Below are 19,060 nucleotides of genomic sequence, written 5' to 3'. Positions count from 1 at the left end.
GGAAACATGCATTACAATTTGCCACCTATTACAGAACTTTGAGAGAGTCTGGACTGATAACTACACATGAACAGAGTCAAAGATTTCAGGGTAGTTGATTGGTATAGTTATTTTTTTTAAATCTGTGTGGGGCACAAACCTGAACATAGGTTAAAAAAAAAAGCAATGATGACAACTTATTTAAAGAACACAAAATGCACTATAGAATATATTCTATAGAATATATTCAGGGCTGAAAACGTTGATAGTAATCCCCACCTTGATAGATAGTACTGCCAATGAACTTGTTCTTCGATGTGACAAGAGTAACTCATTCTAGCCCCAAAATAGGTTTTGCAAGAAAAGGTTTTACACAATTATTAGACTTTTTTAAAAATGCCAGTGAACAGTAAGTTCAAACAGCCCACAGTGGGTTGGAAACCAGATCACAAAATGATTGCAATAGTTCAAGCAAAAGCCAGAAAGTAACCAAATGGCAAAAAATAAGTCTGGACTAAAAACTGTTTTAATAATAATAAAATAAAGTATTACCAGTAAGAAAAACATAGGGATTTCTAAACATGTGTATCCACATTTCCAGGAATCTTAGTTCTGGCATATCCAAAACTTAGTGCTGAAGTTAGCATATTAAGACATTAATATATTAGAGTTTTTAAAAGTATATTGTTCTATTATGTGCAAATGCATTCTCATTCCAGTTAGCCAACCAGTAGAGCACGGTGTAGAATTAAAACAGTGAATGATTGTCTGAGCACCCCCAACTTATGAAGAAATAATCTGCATTTGGATTTCCTCATTCTTTCTGAGGAACAGTGTACTAAGGCCATGTTTACATTGCTGTTTGTCAGCAGAACTTATGCTGCTTAGGGTTGTGAGACAGCACACCCCACTTAGCAATGCAAGTTTCACTGTGATCAGTGGTAGCGCTCACAGCACTGTTGACAGCACAACTTCTCACCAACACAAGTCTCCCATTGACATAATTAAACCACCCCCAATCAGTGGCCGTAACTCTCTCCCATCAGCATAGAGCAGCTATTCAAGAGATCTTACAGCTGTGTGGGTACAGCTATGCCTCTGCAATGTCTCAAGAATAGACATAGCTTTAATAACTGAATCTTCCATTTGCTAAAGAATTGGTTTCCATTTCCAGCTTGTGTAACTCAGTCTTTGAAGTGCAAGGCCTTGCCCAGTGAAGGATTGTGAAGGTCACAGAACACACTACCAAAAAGTAGAAAAAGTGAATCTAGAAATCATAGGCCTCTGGCTTTTATCCTAATGGTTTCCCTTAGGCCACATGATATTTTGATACAAGAGGTAGGTAGTACATTTTGCCAGAGATTCAGCTGTGTGTGTGGTATGCTGCAGCAGCAGTTCATGGCAATATGTTCATTGTTGGAATACTGAGGGGCTTTACTAGTCAGTATCTAGCAAGCTCTACTCAGCAAAACACAAGCTGGGAAACAGGAGTTAATAGTATATAGCTGCCCAACCAACATGAATGGGGGGGGGGGCAGCAAAAGGCACCTTCCTGATCCCAATGCTGTTTGCCTAAATGTTTCAGCCGCTTTTCGTATGGGGGAGGGGAGATAGGAAGGGGGTAAGCACTTATGCTTTCATGGTTTTCATTTGGAACTTGGAAGCTCAGCAGGCAATCTGAATAGGGAGTTATTATGGCTCCACTGTAACTATATATAAAGTCTCCTATACAAGTGTTCTATAAATAATTAGTGCTTTCCTACGTGGGAAACTTATGTACAATACCCAAACTGCCACACATCCTTACAGGTCACTAGGTTAGCCTGAAGCTTAGTGCTTCTGTTTAAATGGTTGATCTCACAAACCATCGGTCATGTTGTTCAAATGGAAGACAAAGCTCAATTGTGAGATTATCATTATAATTGCCCAACTTGTCATGTAAACAGTGAAGTTTTCTTAAGTCATATCTTCTCACAAATAATTGCATAACAAATGTTTTGTAGCTGTCAGTATAAAGATACTCAAAAAAAAAAGCAGTTTTCTTTTGTTAAAAAAAAAAACCTTTATTTTTCCACAAGGAAGAGCGATAGGAAAAAATTAAATTGTTTTCCATTTTTTTTTCTGAAAACAGATTCTACAAGGACATATTCAGCACCAAACTGAGAAAAAAAAGAAAAAAGTACAAACAGCCATAGAATATAATCCATAAAGCAAACATTTAATATTGCACTTTGTTTCTCTTAACATTTTGGATTTTACTTATTTTTTCCTAATTCAAAAATTAGGAGTCTATCTTGAATACTGGGCTAAGAACTGTGATGCTCATGTTGTACGATATCAGGAACTGACCGATATTTATAACAACAAGAAAAAATAATGCCTCTAAAAATTACGTAAAATACTTCAATGGAAAGTATAACATTGTTATAACTTTGAATTTGATCAGTTTGGTTATATAGTGCCAATTAGTACAATATTGGTCAATCCTGCTTTGTGTAATTTTTCATTATATTGCGGTAAGTATTTTAATGCTATGCATATCCAACAATTGTTCCCTAGACTTTTTCAAACAAAAAAGGAAAAAAAACGTAAAACCACCAAATGCCCTTTTATGCCAACAAATCCATTCATGTTTTTTTTTTCATTTTGTGGGGAGGGACATTCACAAAATGGTCTCCCTAAAATTAAAAAACAAAAACAAAAAAGCCCCCAACTTCCTTATTATCCAGTAGATTAGTTTGCTTGTAGAAGTCCAAACCCTTTAACTGAATCACTTAAAACGTGACCCATATTTACACCAGGTTTTTTTTCCACCCTGTCATTTTTAAACATGAAGTGTCTTCCATGTTTTGATAAAGGCCACTTATGGAAAAGCCTAATTTTGTTTTTATGGAGCTTTAAAAACAAGACAGCATTCCATCATTCCACCATGCCGTAGAAAGACTTAAATTTTATTTTCAAATATTTACTTGTAACTCATGGCATTAAATGAATCGAAATAGCCAATCCAAGAAACACTACTTTGTTAAAAATCGTGCTTGAATTTTGAATTTATACATATGCAGCTTTTGCAAATGAACCCTCAAAATTCCTAGTGCCTTCATCTGGATACTTGTGCTAACAGATCCAATGATTCTCTGCCCCTATTCCAAACACTACGATTGTTGGCCCCTTCCACTCTGAACTGTAGAAGTCCCCAGTCTTCAAGTAGTTGAAGTTTTGTTTATAATACATCTACAATTTTTTTTTTATAGATTTATAATGTGGCTGTACAGTTACAATCCTTATGCTTAGACATATTTTAGGTTCTTGAGGGAACCCAGGGAACGCAATCATCAAGGCAAATCTCTATTATTATTCTAGTACAGCTGGTAATTTTGGTTTTCTGGCTAAGTTTCGCTTTTCTGACAATCTTACTGTTTTACAATTTTGCAAACGCTGAAGATAACTATACATAGTGCACAGTAACTGAGCCATCTCACCAACCCCATACTCTTCTTCCACTTCATACTTTAAAGACTTACAATATAGGCGTCTAGAATTGGTGATTAAGTAAAACCATGTATAAAAATAAACGCAATTTCCCTTTCCGCTCCCATGGGCTGAGAAAACTCACTATTAATCATGGATAGTATATTACTATTTCTTTTTTAAATTCTTTAATTCTTGCTGGGTGTGTGCTGGTGCTGTCTTCTTTTAAGCTTCAAAACTTGATGAGTATCTTCTGTAGTTGCAGAAAGATACAAGAGAATGAGGGTGCATGTGTTACTTTTGGGCATGTCCCTTTTTTTAAAAAAATCCTCCTTTAATAATAAAAAAAAAAAAGAAAGAAAGAAAAAAAAGTAACAGTGCAACATAACAAAACACACATAGCATTCCAACAGTTTGGCAAGTGATGAGTTCACCTGAGATTAAGTGATTTTTTAGGCAGTCTGTAACAAAATGCTTCTTTGCGGTAATAGTAGAAAGGCAACAAATTCTTAAAAGAAATCAAGAAGGTATACAATCTTGCAGAAGTCTCTTCTTCTTCTGTTATTTTTTCCACATTACTGTTGCTTATCTACTACAGTAGGCTGCAAAACATACAGCAAGAAGGATTGGCTTGAAGGCATTTGATGTTTGTGATAAATCCACAATAGGATCCAAGCTGAAGAGGTGATAAATGATCAGCCTACTAGGACAATTCTGAGCATGTGCATATGCAGGTAAAGTCCAGGCTACATTAAATTAAAAGAAAAAAGTCAGTGCATTTGTCAAGTTTTTCTCAAAGCTTTCTTTTTGCTCCTTGTTGTGCGGAACACAAACAAGTTTCAATGAGTAACAGTCCCGCATAAATGAAAAAAGCTGTAGTGACACTGAACCGCACAACATAAGCAATGCGCATGTGCAAATTTTCAAATCAGAAGAGGATGTCATCCCTCTTTTACAACATGGTGAGTGTTTTGACACATATTACCATAGGTTAAAAAGGCTGCTCCTAGTATGTGCCAGTATTTAAGGAAAAAAAGCTCAGGTCTTCAAGCAAGTGGAGCAGTCCTATGATACTATAGCTCCAGAAGTATGATCACAGGTTGTTTTCACTTATTCACCATTTTACAGGCAAGAGCAATACCGCTTCCTTTGAAAGTACATCTCCAACATAATGCCATGATCCTCAACACGGCAGAGATACGACACAAAATCCAAGTCAACTCAGCAAGTGAATGATTCCTTCAACGAGAGGGACAAGATGGTCTGTCTTCTGTGGGTTGATCAGGGTTTGGATCAATCTGAATGGGAGGGGGGGAAAAAGGAAATAATTTTAACCTTTTTTAAAAAGATAATCAAATTTATAAGTCACAGACACTGTGATAAACAATTAGACTTTTGGGCCCAATCTAAAAGTCACTAAAGTCAATGGAAAGTGACTAGTTGACTATAATGGACTTTGTATCAGGTGACCAGTGTTCCATAGTGGCTTGCATCCTGTACACATCCATGTTTAATTTAGCTTATTTTAAGATCAATGAAAGGATTGTAGCTGTAACCTGATGATACCTGGAGTTTTGCATAACTAGTTTATCTTCTTGACAGTTAGAGACATACAACTCAACAGGCACCGATACTGCCTTCTCATCCCAGGACACTTTATAGATCTTAAAATCCATCCCAAATGGCATTCAAGCATTTTATATTTAAGGCAGATTTTAAATCAAACTGCTCCAAAAGCATGTCACTTCTCAGCTGGAAGATTATTCAACAAAAGTTTGATTTGTCAAAGGCTGCATGAGAGGGACTTCAGAGACTAAGAAGAGAAAGCCAAATAGCCAGCACTGGCTGATGTGATGGCAGGCAGAAAAACTAATCTGAAGGAGATATGAAATATTCTGAACCTAAACCATGTTAAATTATCTAGATATCCAACAAGATACCCAAAAGGTCAACTCAATACTTGAATTGTTACCCACCAAAGTAACCAAAACTGGAATCACAGGCCTAGTGATATAGCTAAATTTACTTAGTGATGTGTCTGATTAGGCCTAGTTGGCTTAATTAGAATCACTATCTGGCAAGCCAATAAATTACAAATACGAGTTATTGACCAATACCCCCCTTTCCTAGTGTAAAGCTAAAATTCTGAATAATGTGCAAAAAGTTGATTGAATTAGCACAAGTCTGCCAAGGGACTCCTAGGTTTCATGGGCTGATACTCATGAGATTTGAAGCGTTTCTATAATCAACACTAAATAGGCACCATGTTTGAAAGGTGATAAAGTGAGGGTAACCTGCATGATGAGTTTAAGTTAAAGACTGATGCTAGGATAGAAATATTTTTGTTATGGTTTATGATTAGCAGACTTAAGATTACTGGCCCAATAGAAATAAGAGTGATCAAAGAATAACCAAAGAATAATAATTCCATGAGAATTTTCAAAGACTTAGGAATACCTCTTATTCCAACTTATGTCAGTGTAAAATGTGGTGTCTGGGAGCTCTGAAAAAGTCAGGCTAATGTTTTCAAAGCTAGGTGTCTTAAAATATGGATTTGGATTTTCATTTTAAGGCATATGATTTATTTTAGTTAAATACAGGTGATAAGCATATGTAGCATCCATGTCATGGGTCTGATAATGCTGTCAGCTGCTCTAGTATAATTCTTCATTAGTCAGTGAAGTAAAATAAATACACCGGTATAAATACACCAGTATGAATCTGAAGTGGAAAATACATTGCTCCATGTTTTGCTTTAGTGGTTTATTTTAATTTTAGAGTGGTGGAATACAGAAGTTCTCATTTTCTACATATTAAACTTCCTCCCCCAGAAAGGAGAATGCAAACATGTGAAACAAAATGTTGTGGCTAACTGCTTTTTTGCTTACTTACCTCTGAATAGAGAGGTGGAGGCAGAAAACGAAACTCCTGGATGTATGCAAATAATGGTCCTTGTAGTGCCCTCTCAAAATCATCATAAGCAGTTATAGGTACAAGGCTGGACTGCCTTTGCTCCTCGGTGACCACTTCTGCATAGCTAGGAGGTGCTGTAGGGAAAAGGTACACGCAGTTCGAACAACAGTTCTTATGCATGTCAAAATACATAACATGACAAATATTAAACTTGATAATTTGCACTAGATAGGTAAAAGAGTTCAGTGAAAAGTGTTTAGCTCTCGTGTTCAACAACAATTCATGCTAATTAATTTAAATCTAATAAGTTTACACTAAGACATGTTGAGAATTTATCTATTTTTGCTCGATTGTCTTCCTGAAATCCAAGCAGGAAGCTTCACATTTCCCCATATACCTCTGGATCATACAGAGGGACTCTCTGTGACCTGGAATTCATACAGGGAACTGGGCTGAAGACTAGGTAGACCAAAAGAGGCAACAGGGACAGTGTTTCCTCTAAGCTGCGTGGCAGCACAGCTTCACAAGTGATTATTAACCCCACCCAGTCAGTCATCTCTGTGCACCAAGGGAACACTGACCAGGGATGAACATCATTCCCTCTCCCTAATCATGTGCAGTCACAGTGGTAGCACAGCTGCCTGAGACAGAGTTGGTGTGAAGGCACTCCATGCAGATGGCCCTATCCTTCCATGCAACCTGTGCACTGATTCCACAGAACCAGCCAGATGAGTCCCATTGCCTTTGGGGCAGATGAGTCCCATTGCCTTTCTGGGACAAGGAGGGGAGAGATAAAAAGGAACTAACCCCATTATAAAGAGATGCAGAGAGCTCAATAAGGAGGAAACCTTGAGATTTCATTCTACCCTGTGGCTTTTATTGTGGGAATGGATTATCTGGGTCTTAATAAATCAGTAAGGATTTATCAAGCTAAAATTAAAAAAAAAAATCAGACACCTCAATGAATTGTTTGGGAATTGCATTGTCAAATTACCTTCAGGCCTTTCAGGAAGTGTCAGACCAAGCCAGTTCATATTCATACTACACTGGCTGCTTACACTTGATGTTCTGCTGCCAAATGGATGAAGAGGAATAGTACCAATGACAAGTGGTAAATTAAGGAATAAATCCATTGCTCCAGGAATATCAACATACACCTAAAAAGTGAGTGACAAAAAGGCCATGATTAAATGTTGCAATAGTTGTCTGTGGGGTTCTATATAAGCTCTTTGTCTTGATTTGACAAGACACATGTTGCTTGAAGATCTATGTGGGTCTTGCTTCTGTTCCCCTTTTGACTCAATCCTGAGAAGTGCTGAGCTCTCAGACTACCAGCCAAACAAATGGAAGTTGAGGATTTTCACTATCTTTCACCATTAGACTCCAGATGCACAAGTCTTTCTGCTTACAGTTATGTATCTGCTTAGTTGGCAAGCAAATATTTTAATGTCTGCTATGGTTCAAAGTCGTCCCCCAGCACCGGCTCCTGTCCCCTGCTTGCCGCCTCTCATAGAAACAGCAAGGGGGGCAAGCGGGAACTACTTGAGTCCCTGCTCCTCCCCTCTCCCATACTCCCTGCAGCACTTCTGCTTTTGAAATGTAAGAACCCTGGAAGGGCTCTTGTACATGTGAAAAGCTGAAGCGCCCACACCGGGAACTGGCACAAATAGGGTCTGAAGCAGTCTCTGCTTGCGTCTTTTCCCAGTTGTGCCTCTGCCTACCCTTTTCCCTGTGGAGACGGTGCTGGGGGAGACTGGCTCCTGCTCTTTCCCCTTGCTGCCTCTATCAGAGAGAGGCAGCAAGGGGGGCGGGGACAACTAGTTGAGTTGCTACTCGACTATCCAATAAGCAGTCGCTTATATCCCTAACTTGTACTATTCATTATAATGCAGCAAGGATTACTACTGCTGAAAATGTCAGTTTCATAACCAACTAAAAACATCAGAGTTTGTTTCAAACTTGTATGTCTTCATGAAAATTAATCATATCATATATGCTTTGACAATATGAGCATTTTACTTACCATTAGTGAGTACTCTACACGAATTATACTACAGTCAAGGATAGATGGGGAAACTGGTGGAATTTTCAACTGTTTGCCATTCCATGTCTCTGTTTTCCCAGATGACAGAGATTCCCCACGCAAGTTGGCAACAAGCTGTTTTACTTCCTTCATTTTTCCTTTGGCATAGAATGCCTGTGTTTGGTAAATGGCTGCCTTTGGCACCACCATACGGGAAGAGCAGTTTTCTATCTCAGCAAAGATCTGAATTGATTCACCTAAAACAGAATTTAACATTCCAGTTATATTACATAGTAGTACAAGAACATTTTCAGCAATTCAAACATGGCTGCAATAAGCCAGATGCTTCTCTTACTGAGCTTACTTGCAAAACACCCATTGATTTCAACAGGAAAAAACCCATACATGTAGAGTCTTAAGTAATAGGGTACTTTTAAAAAAAAAAAATTCTATTACTACTCTGCTACGTACCTGGGGTGTAGCCTTTCCTTTCTATTTTGGCACTTAAGGATATTGGGCCTGAGGTACAAAACCAACAACAGAGAGTCTTTTCTTTTGTGCCTGCTTGTGGTGACTGCAAAAGAACAATAAGAGATACCCATGCTTAAATTTGGCTTCAGTGCAAAATAGAAGTAGTTCTACAGCCTTTTAATCAACACAGAGGAATAACCATTAGAGTTTAAAGACCAACTCCTGCTGCTTGTTTTACTCATGGGAATAGTCTTGTTGAGTTCAATGGCATTACATAAGTAAAGCAAGCAAGTTTTGTCCTAATGCATCCCAGCACTAGCAATGGTTAATTAACCAAAGAGCTACCCCAAGACATGCTCATCTTCAACTGTGGACTTTAAATTTAAATTGGAAAATACTGTATATGACACAGTTGGGGGCTTTTTAGCCCATATATCCACAACATACTGTCAGTATAAACTTTCCATATAATTATCTATTCAGCTATCATCCCACATTCTATTTTACTTTTGAAAAATAAATAAATAAAACCCAACTCTGACTACTTTAATCTTGAATATTAACATTTCCTTTCCTTCCAGATTGATCCTGCTGCCATTCCCATATAAGTCAATGGTATTTCTGTTACTGCCTTCCATGAGATCAGGATTAAGGGCCTGATCCAAAGCTCACTGAATTCAATGGAAATCTTTCCCCTGTTCTCAGTGGAGCTTGGATGAGCCCTGGGTCATCTAAAAAAAATTCATTTTTTTACCCATACATACACAAAAGAAACCTATTTCAATGGACTTTATTTTATTTATTTATTGCCTACAATGCTATTTGAGCAAGAAAGAAAGAAAGATTTTATGCCAGATTGAAATATGAGTGCCTCACAAAAAACATCTTAATGCAATATCAGGAAAGCTTAGTAAAATAAAATTTAAAGGAAAATATTCTAGAGTTGTGATAATTTCTCCCTATTGGCAGACAATATCCATATTGAAGTTATGAATAATGCACTGTAGCGCAATTTTACTTTGCATGTTTAAGTTAGCAGTCTATTGTTGAAAGATTCATAAGAGTAACACTGCTTCCCAGGAAACTAAATTATTCTTTATTAAATCAACAAAGAACAGTTCATAGAATTTTCTCTGGAAAGAGATTTCATAGTTTAGCATGTATTCAGTTCACAGCTGAAGTTAAATGTAGATAATTTAAAAATGTGCAACTCCAAATACTTGAAGTTAGTTTTCAAAATGTCAGCTATTCTGAGTAGTTAAAAAATGGTATTTAAAGCATAGTTGCAGTTTAAGGAGCATATTAGTAAAAATTGAGGATTTGGATGTTGTTTTCAGTTATACTTTTTTGTATGGCAAAAAACAAACAATTAGTAATTCTGTCAATTCTTACCAGTAATGAAGGAGTGTTGATATCTATATGTTCAAAGACTGTAAATTCCTTCTTTAATTTTACTGGTAAAAGCCAAGGCCTGTGCAATTCGGCTTTCACCCAATAGCGCACACTGCCATGTCTGCCTTCGAATGAGGTAGCAAGTGGTCTGTGCAGGACACAAAGGTCAAAATTGAGTAAGTCTTTATCCTCTCTTTCGAATAGCTGATCAGAATAAGAATCAGTAAATTGAACTGTACTGTTTATGCTGCATATTTAAGCATAACTTACTTGCAAAGTTTCCATATTTCAAAAAGGATTAAGTTTGGGAGAAAAAAAATCTTTGTAGTTGAATTTTAATTCATCATATATTAGGTATGTCAAAATTGTCACTATTGCCATAGGAATTTTGATGCAACATGCCACCAGGATACATATTTCCTTTAAACTGACAAGAGGCTACTTTTAAATCTGGAGTATATGAAGTTCTAGGACAAAGTAAAGCTAACAATGATTTTAAAAATTAAACGCCCAAATTGCTATCTATGGCAGTCTATTTTGTAGATTAATTAACTACTCTGAGCAGCTTAATTATGCCTACTTTCCTATAGTGTCTATTTCCTCCTTATCTAGTTTAACCTCTTGTTCTTGTAGTTGACTTTAGCTCATGATAGTCTAGGTTAAACACTCTAAAAAACTACTTGACCAATCCCCATGTTTCTCAAATGTTGTAAAATAACTAACAGCCTCAAATTTGCAGTATTCTGATTTCCTGAATTGTACTTCCACATGTCTCTATCCTAGAACAGAGGTCAGGCAACCTTTGGCTCTCAGCTTGTCAGAGTAAGCTGTTGTTGGGCTGTGAGACAGTTTGCTGACATTGAGCGTCTGCTGGTATGGCTCCCTGCAGCTCTCAGTGGCCATAGTCCGCCGTTTCTGGCCAATGGGAGCTGTGGGAAGTGATGCAGAGACCCATCCTAGAATATCATCCTTATGTATTACTAGTGTATTTTTTCAGCGTACAATTCGACACCTCTATCTGTGCATCTGATACATTTACTTTTTCTTAGTGCTATTAAAAATCCAAGTTGAATGTTTTTATTCATCAACATCATTGTATTGTTTAGCACGTAACCACTATGCTTATACCGTTTATTAATCTGTATCTTTACATCCTCCACTTTTCTATACTATGATAGTCTTCAGGCTTTCATCATCAGTTCTCTCTAAAGTCTTCATCATAAGCTAATTTTATGGTTGCTTTCAAGTCATTAACACGGGGTGGGAGACTTAAAGTGATCTGAAGAGGGGATAAACAGTGAGGTGGCACAATTTGCAGATGATACCAAACTGCTCAAAATAGTTAAGTCCAAATAGTTTTAAGACTGTGAAGAGTTTCAAAAGGATCTCACAAGACTAGATGACTGGGCAACAAAATGGCAGATGAATTTTAATGTTGATAAATGGGAAACTAATGCATACTGGAAAACATAATCCAAACTATATGTACATAATGATGGGGACTAAATTAGCTGTTACCACTCAGAGAGATCTTGGAATCATTGTGGACAGTTCTCTGAAAACATCCATTCAATGTGCAGCAGAAGTCAAAAAAGCAAACAGAAAGTTAAAAAAGGGATAGAGAATAAGACAAGAATATCTTATTATCACTATATAAATCCATGGTACACCCACATCTCGAATACTGCATGTGGATGTGGTTGCCTCATCTCAAAATAGATATTTTGACACTGGAAAGAGTTCAGAAAAGGGCCACAAAAATTATTATGGGTTTGGAGAGATCAATAAGACTAGGCCTTTTCAGCTTAGAAAAGAGAGTAAGGGGGGGGGGGGGAATAGGATAAGAGTCTCTAAAATCATGATGGCTCTAGATAAAATAAATAGGGAAAAATTATTTACTTGTCCCCATAACTTAAGAGCTAGGGGCCACCAATTGAAATTAATAGGTAACAGGTTTAAAACAAAAGGGAGTATTTCTACACACAATGCATCGTCAACCTGTGAAACTTCTTGCCAGAGGACATTATGAAGACCAAGACTTTAATGAGGTTCAAAAAAGAGCTAGATACATTCATGGAAGATAGCCATTGATGAGCCTATTAGCCAGGATGGGTAGAAATGATATCCCTAGTTTGTCAGAAGCTGGGAATAGGTGACGGGAGGGAATCACTTGATGATCACCTGTTCTGTTCATTCCCTGTAGGGCACCTTGCATTGTCAGATGTCAGGATACTGGGCTTTATATCCATTTGCATCCTATAGGTGGACCTTTGGTCTGACCAAGTATAGCTGTTCTTATGACTTTTTACCAATCCTCATAATATTTTACCTATCTTCTTCCATCTTAAACTCCTTAATACAGACAGTACACCATTGGTTTTTGATGTCCAAACATATTACTCAGGTTGTTCATCATGTTTACTTATTGATAAGTTTCCTAAAGTCTAGTCCCAATTACAGAATGGAAAACCATTTTACAAAATGAGAAAAGAGTCTGTATAATGCAATTTGACATAAATTTGAGCCGAAAGAGCATTCTGGATGTTGTTCCCATCCAAGTGCCCACCTGGTTTCTAAAATATCCATAGAGGGGTCTTTCTGGATGTGTTTCTAGACAGAGTATAGCCTTTTCAATAGTATCACGGTAGTCCAACTAAATCTACACAATGCTGAGCTTCAATCAAAGCCAATGAGAAATGGAGGTGCTCAGCATCTCTACCACAGACATATATTTTAGCCATTTTCAAAGTGGTTAAATGTTGCATTTATGTCCTGATTTTATTTTTGTTAAAAGTATTAACATTGCCTGACCTAATCATTGCTATCCATTCACCTGCTTGTGTCCACCTTGCTTTCTGTGAAACTATCCTCTTGAAATATGTTTTTGCCCCCATTTACTAGTCTAAACTGTCAAAGGTATCTATCCCCACGTATTCAGATGTAGTTCATTCTATCATATCTGTAACAAATAAACCCAGATTAGTACTACATTTGCTTCTTATGACTTAACTCTGCTTATCTATATGGATATGCTTATCTATCAAGTGGAATCTTGATGCAGAAGGAAGTGATCCCAGCAACACTGCATGGTCCAGAGATCAACTGGTCCTTGAGTATAGCGAGTAAGACATGGGATAATCAAATGACACATATTACACCTGTAATAGCTCACAAAAGGAAATGATTGCTGCTCTTCAATCAATAGCCCTAATTTTGAAAATGTCACCATTTGGAATAAAAGCAACCTCTTTAATAGGACTATGTCCTTGTGGCATGTTTTAGTGCAATCCCTACCACCATTGAAAAGGGTTTTATTTTTTCCCCAACTAGAATTTTCCACATATAGTGCTTGTTTTTATAAATATGTATTTCAACATTATGTCATACAGCATTGGTATAACATGTGGTACTCACGTCTGTGGAAGCTCAAAGCTGAATGCATATTCGTGCCTTCCTGAATGAATAGTGTTGAGGCCTTCTTCAGAATTGTCATCCTCTAGGAGAAAGAAAAAAAAAATGCTATTCCATTTCTGATCATTTTTTACACACCAAAATATACTACACGGTTTTCTTGCTTGTACTGTAATAAGAAATATCATTCTTGAGAGACTACGTGTTTAAGATACAATCTATTTGGATTCAATAAAACAAAATATTGTTAAATAAGGCAACATGTTTAGAATCCATTTACATAAAAGCACATTAGCCACAATTTTAAGAGAATAGGCTTGGATGTGAGTACAGGTTGGACCTCCTTAGTCCAGCACTGTCGGGTCCTGACAGGTCCTGAATGACAGAATTTGCTGGATCAGAGGAGGTGTCTCCTGCCATGGGCCCAAGCCAGCCAACCTCCTGCCTCTGGCCCACTCTGCCTTTTCCCCAGCCGTGTTGTCCACTCTGCTGCCACCAGCCTCAGATTGCCATGGGTGGCTAGGGTTCTCTGGCCCTGGCCAGCGCTGCCACATACAGCCAGATTTCCCCAGCCCCATGCTACCACAGGAGGCAGAGCTTCTCCGGCTCCCAACCCCGTGCTCCTGAGGGCTGTCAGGGTTCTCCATGCTGTCACGGGGGCCCAGGCTTCTATAGTCCTGTGCTGTCATGGGCAGCCAGCCAGGCTTTTACAGCCTCATGTTGTTGTGAGCACCTGGTGTTCCCCAGTCCCCGGCTCCGCACTGCTGCAGGCTGCGAGTGTTTTGGTCCCTGGCCCCAGCACAGGTGTGGGGCTCCTCTGGCCCCAGCCAGGCTCCTGGCCCTCCTTCTCATTAGGCTCCTGTGCTCTCTGGTCCAGGAGCATCCATGGTCCTGCTGGACCACACATGATGCTGGACCAGAAAGTGCCAGTTTTCAGAGGCACAACCTGTAGTACAATTCCAGTGTCTATTTAAACATAATACAAAACTATAATGGTAACCACTTTTCAAAAGAATTCCAATGGGCCTTAAATAAAATTGCTGAATGATATTCAGAAAGTAACCCCATGTTATACCGACTATGGAGTCTGTGCTAGAAGAATAAATTTAGCAACTCGTCTTCTGTTTATTTTCTGCCTAGCAACAGACTTCATAAATTAGATGCAAAAATATCCTGTTCTGTAAGAGACCTGGAAAGTATTAGCAAAATCAAAAGGCATGGAAGTGTAGCTCTCTAAACGTTGCTGATAATTTAGTAGTAAAGTCATCTGAAGCTCTACGGTATTAGTTCTAGTTCCAGATAAGCTGACCTTCCTTGTTCTTGTAGAATAGTGATAGAAATGTAGCCGTGTTAGTCTGGGGTAGTTGAAGCAAAATGCAGGACAATGTAGCACTTTAAAGACTAACAAGATGGTTTATTAGATGATGAGCTTTCGTGGGCCAGACCCACTTTGATCTGAGGAAGTGGGTCTGGCCCACGAAAGCTCATCATCTAATAAACCATCTTGTTAGTCTTTAAAGTGCTACATTGTCCTGCATTTTCCTTGTTCTTAGCCATCATTCCTTGGTGTTACATGGAAAGTGCTTGCACATTGAATTTTATTGAGAACTATAAAACTTGAAAAACAGACTCTCCTCAAAATGGAATATTTGGTGAAGTTCAAAATAAATACTTCTATGCAAAAGTTTTCCAGCAATAACTCAAATGAAGGGAGTTGACTGGTATATCTCTATTCATCAATGCCCATTTGGGAGCCTGACCCTCCCCCTCCCCGGAAAAAAAAAAAAGAGGGGCAGAAAAATAGAAGACTTTTTTTTGATATTTGTTCTTATCCTTCCCATCCCTGCTTCCCAAAATGTGTGCTGCACTCGGCTTCCATTTAACCAAAAAAATTTAAAAAGTGATATAAAAGGCATAATATCTACAGGATTAGATCATCTAAACCTACTCGGGGAGATTTATGCCCATCTCCAGCATGCGGTGTCACTGAAACTGCATCCTGGATTTTCACAAGGGCATTTCAGTCTTTATCCTTTTCTAGATTTGAATCATTTCCTGGCACCGAAGTTTCTCTCCTTCTCCTCCTTTCTGCCAGCTCAGCACTCCCATTGAGTCTCCGCAGCAGCAGCGAAACTGTGGTAAACAAGTGCTGAGCTGTCAATCACAGACCAGACTGGAGCAGGAGAGGACCGGCCTAAACCGGCGCGAGCAGCTCCCCAGCCAGCCAGCCGCTCGCGTACAGGCAGTGAACATCACACGAGCGCCCTCGCTCAGCACCTCCCTCGCGCGCAACCCAACCTGACAGGCCGGGGGAGCCGCCCCCTGCCTGGGCTTCCGCCTCGCACGCGGCCGGGCAGTGGTGCTCGCGCGCCGCCCGGCTCCTTACTGCCGGGGCGCCCCGTGCCGCTGGGCTAACACCACCCGGCCCCGGGGTGGGCTCGCCATGGCAAAGCGCGGGCAGGGGGCGGCGGGGAGGACTCTCTTCGCCTCCCTGGGGACCCTCAGGCAGCCCCAACCACGGGGCGTCCCCGCGGAGCAGTGTAGCCAGGACAGAGCCGCTCCGCTCGCCCGCCCGCACCTAACAGCCGGCAGCGAGACCCGCCCGGCCTCTGCGCCGAGGGGCATTTGCCACCCTCCGCCGGTTCGCGGGACGAGTGAGAGTGCGGGGGGAGGGCCCGCTCCCAGGATCGGGCCCAAGCCGTGGTGTGCGAGCGGGACCCCGGGAGGATAATTTCCCGCCCCGAGCAGCAATAAGTGGCTGCCGGTGGCACCCCCTCTGCGTCGCACGTTGCAACCCGGGTGGCGAAACGACTCTTCTTCCTCCCGCTCCACCCAGCTTCCCTCCCTCCAATTAGCGTTGGGCATCGCCTTAGCAACAGGCTAACAAACCCCACTAGACCAATGACTGAGAGCACTGGGCGTGGTCTCTTGTTACCAGGCTAGGCTGAGAAGTGCCCGAGCTAAGTCATTGAAACTCCCTTTTTTCCATTCAGCAACAGCCCACTGTTAGCAGCAGCGCCTGCCTGTGCTGCAGACGGAGCGGCTGGCTGAGCTGCTCCAAGCTCACAGTATAAGTGAAAGCACAAATCACGGTTTACGCAACACACACTGCGCTTTATCTACAAGTGCTTCTCATTTGCAAGCTTCAGATCTACTCCACCTTCCCTACCAGCTTTCGTCTCCTGCTTTCCATTCAAACAGAGGTATGTGAGTGATACTGGTGGAGAGACGCTTGAGATACATACTCATACGTACAAAGTCATTCCTGCTTTTAAAACTGCCATTAGAAAGCTCTGGACATATTTGTGACCCTACACGCGGAACGATGCATGCATTTTTGCGCCTATGCTGGGTGTGGGTGGGTTCTGGGATAGAAAATAGGGTATAAGGCAAATGCACTTTGCATAGACGAAATGTTTGCACGGTAAGAAAATAAAGAGCCTTTTAGTTCAATGCCTCTACCAATTACATTTACCTGCTTCTACCATGATAACTGAAATCCTTCCCATGCCTATGTAAAATACTCGATTTAGAGTCAGTGTAACGAACACTGTAACTTCTTTATTGATATTTCTTTTTTAGGCAAGGGGGAAATACACACATCTCTGCAGCAAATATACTGCATACAGATGTAAAAAGAGCCGAAAATTACATAAACACTTCTAACATTTTCTTGTGCTAAGCATTAAGTCATCGCTATCACCTGACGTGTGTAAACCAATCTGCGGAGAGGAGAGAATGCGCACCCCCCTCCCACTCCCTAGTACTGGTCCCAAACAGGATTGAACCGCTTCTAACAAAGGGTGGAAACTTCAGAAAAACAAGCTTAGTCTCCTATACTTCCACTATGCAACCTTTCAAACAATAGATGAATAATCAGAAGACCCACTCCTCTCTTTAAAATGGCTTTTTCCTAACCTAAATCAGATCCTTTTCTACAGTACTTTTCATTTCCATTGGGGCTGGCACAAGAGGCTTCATTGAATGCAGATTCCAGAAGTCCTTAACTTAGAAATGATGGTCTAATTATATAATAATGGACTCTAAGTGGCCTTTCAGACAGACTTCTTTACAGCTGTCTCACTGACATACAGTGTATTAAAAAAATCTGTTCTTTTACTAACTTTGTTTAAAGCCAAGGAAAGAAAAAAACCACACGTGGAGTGCTGACTGCATATGTCAAAATAAACCACATGGAATCCTTTATCTGCCAACAATTACCCATCACTGAAGGGTTATCAGATATATTATTTGAAAATTGGAATTGTTTCCATAAATGTCAAAAGCAGAAGTCTATGCATTAATTCATCTCAGTACTTATGACGAGATTACAAAAAAAAATTATTTACACATCTGATTTCTGACTCTGTTTTTTCTTAATATCTCAAGGGAAGCAAAAAATCTTCTAATGTCTAGCAAATCCATAGGACAAAAGTATGTTTACATTAAAAATGAAACCCTCACGTATTGAAAGTGCGCATAAAAGAGGCTCTGTTTAAGAGCAGGTAGTTGGGAAAAGTCTTGTTTGTATGCACTTTACAGCTGCATCTCAGTACAATTTTAACAGTAAATGTACATACAATCAAATACAAAGCCGTACCTACTTGCATCCAAAATGACTGTATATAATTTCGACTAGAGTAATACAATGACTTACCTCTTTCGTGCCCAATTAAGATGTCTTTATGGTTGAAATATTCTACTTCTTCAGTGTAATTCTGTGTATAGGCAGTGTTGGATCCAGCATTTCTAGATTCTGTCCAGCGTACTTTTGCATGTCCTCTTGCATGAATTTTAAGAGATTTTACTCTTATTTCCCCAGTAACTTCTAAATTGACCCTTCCTGAGACTGTGTCCCCACTAGAATAGACGGGGACATTGCTGTCATTGAGACAGTCAAAGCTTATTGTCAAACTCTTCACCTTCCCCAGCACCATGTTTTATAACAAAGTCTATAAAAATATATTGTAAGAAAAAAACAACAAAAGTCAAGATCTCATAAAATGCGATCTTCACTTTACACTGATCAATGCCTCTGCCGTGCAAGAAGCTTGCCGGCAGGATCAGTGTATTCTCTACAAACACTTCATTGGGATTGCTAAAAAGTAACAGCACTAGATGCTGTTCGTAGCTACTACCCAGCTCTGTGGTCTCTGTACAAAGACGGACTGGTTGCAGCCAGCCAGCTCACTTAAGACTAGCTTTGTGAAAAACAAGCGGAGTGCGCATGAGCGGGCTGCTGCTGCTTCTCTTCCTTATAGGTGTAGCAGAGAAGACGAGCCTGCTGTGGAACAGAAGCTAGCGTCTACTCCATTCTGTCTCCCGTAGTGTGTCCGCTACCCTAAACTCTTTAAACGGGATGCAGATTTGTACCAAATAACCTCTAATACCAGGCATAGA

The 19,060-nt window shown here is 39.7% G+C and overlaps 1 protein-coding gene across 4 annotated transcripts; it reads right to left on the bottom strand.

Annotated features, from left to right (window-relative positions):
* Positions 1-2,016: 2,016 nt before the first annotated feature.
* ARRDC3 (arrestin domain containing 3) lies at positions 2,017-18,840 on the bottom strand. Of its 4 annotated transcripts, XM_075932156.2 has the most exons (8): positions 18,318-18,838; positions 13,664-13,745; positions 10,250-10,397; positions 8,858-8,960; positions 8,387-8,643; positions 7,358-7,520; positions 6,343-6,497; positions 2,017-4,748 (listed from the first exon to the last, which is right to left on the bottom strand). In XM_075932156.2, the coding sequence occupies exons 1-8, from the start codon at positions 18,595-18,597 to the stop codon at positions 4,692-4,694; spliced, it is 1,245 nt and encodes a 414-aa protein (XP_075788271.1). In that variant the 5' UTR covers positions 18,598-18,838; the 3' UTR covers positions 2,017-4,691. The 4 variants fall into 4 exon arrangements, with proteins under 4 accessions (XP_075788271.1, XP_075788275.1, XP_075788274.1 ...); XM_075932160.2 differs by lacking the exon at positions 10,250-10,397 and having other exon boundaries at positions 18,318-18,375; XM_075932159.2 differs by lacking the exons at positions 10,250-10,397; positions 18,318-18,838 and adding an exon at positions 15,609-17,958.
* Between the last annotated feature and the right edge of the window lie 220 nt (positions 18,841-19,060).

Source organism: Pelodiscus sinensis, chromosome 6, assembly GCF_052426305.1.
Source record: "Pelodiscus sinensis isolate ZL-2025 chromosome 6, ASM5242630v1, whole genome shotgun sequence".
Taxonomy (NCBI): domain Eukaryota; kingdom Metazoa; phylum Chordata; order Testudines; family Trionychidae; genus Pelodiscus; species Pelodiscus sinensis.
This window is presented reverse-complemented; position numbering and strand designations above follow the sequence as displayed.

Bases quoted from the DNA above. Each gene is read 5' to 3' on its own strand.
- ARRDC3 (XM_075932156.2), bottom strand. From the start codon at position 18,597: ATGGTGCTGGGGAAGGTGAAGAGTTTGACAATAAGCTTTGACTGTCTC. The intron at 8,644-8,857 runs GTACGTAGCAGA...ATTCTGTTTTAG, and splicing joins AAGGAAAGGCTACACCCCAG to GTGAATCAATTCAGATCTTT. The intron at 6,498-7,357 runs GTAATTTGACAA...TTTTCCCTACAG, and splicing joins ACTTCCTGAAAGGCCTGAAG to CACCTCCTAGCTATGCAGAA.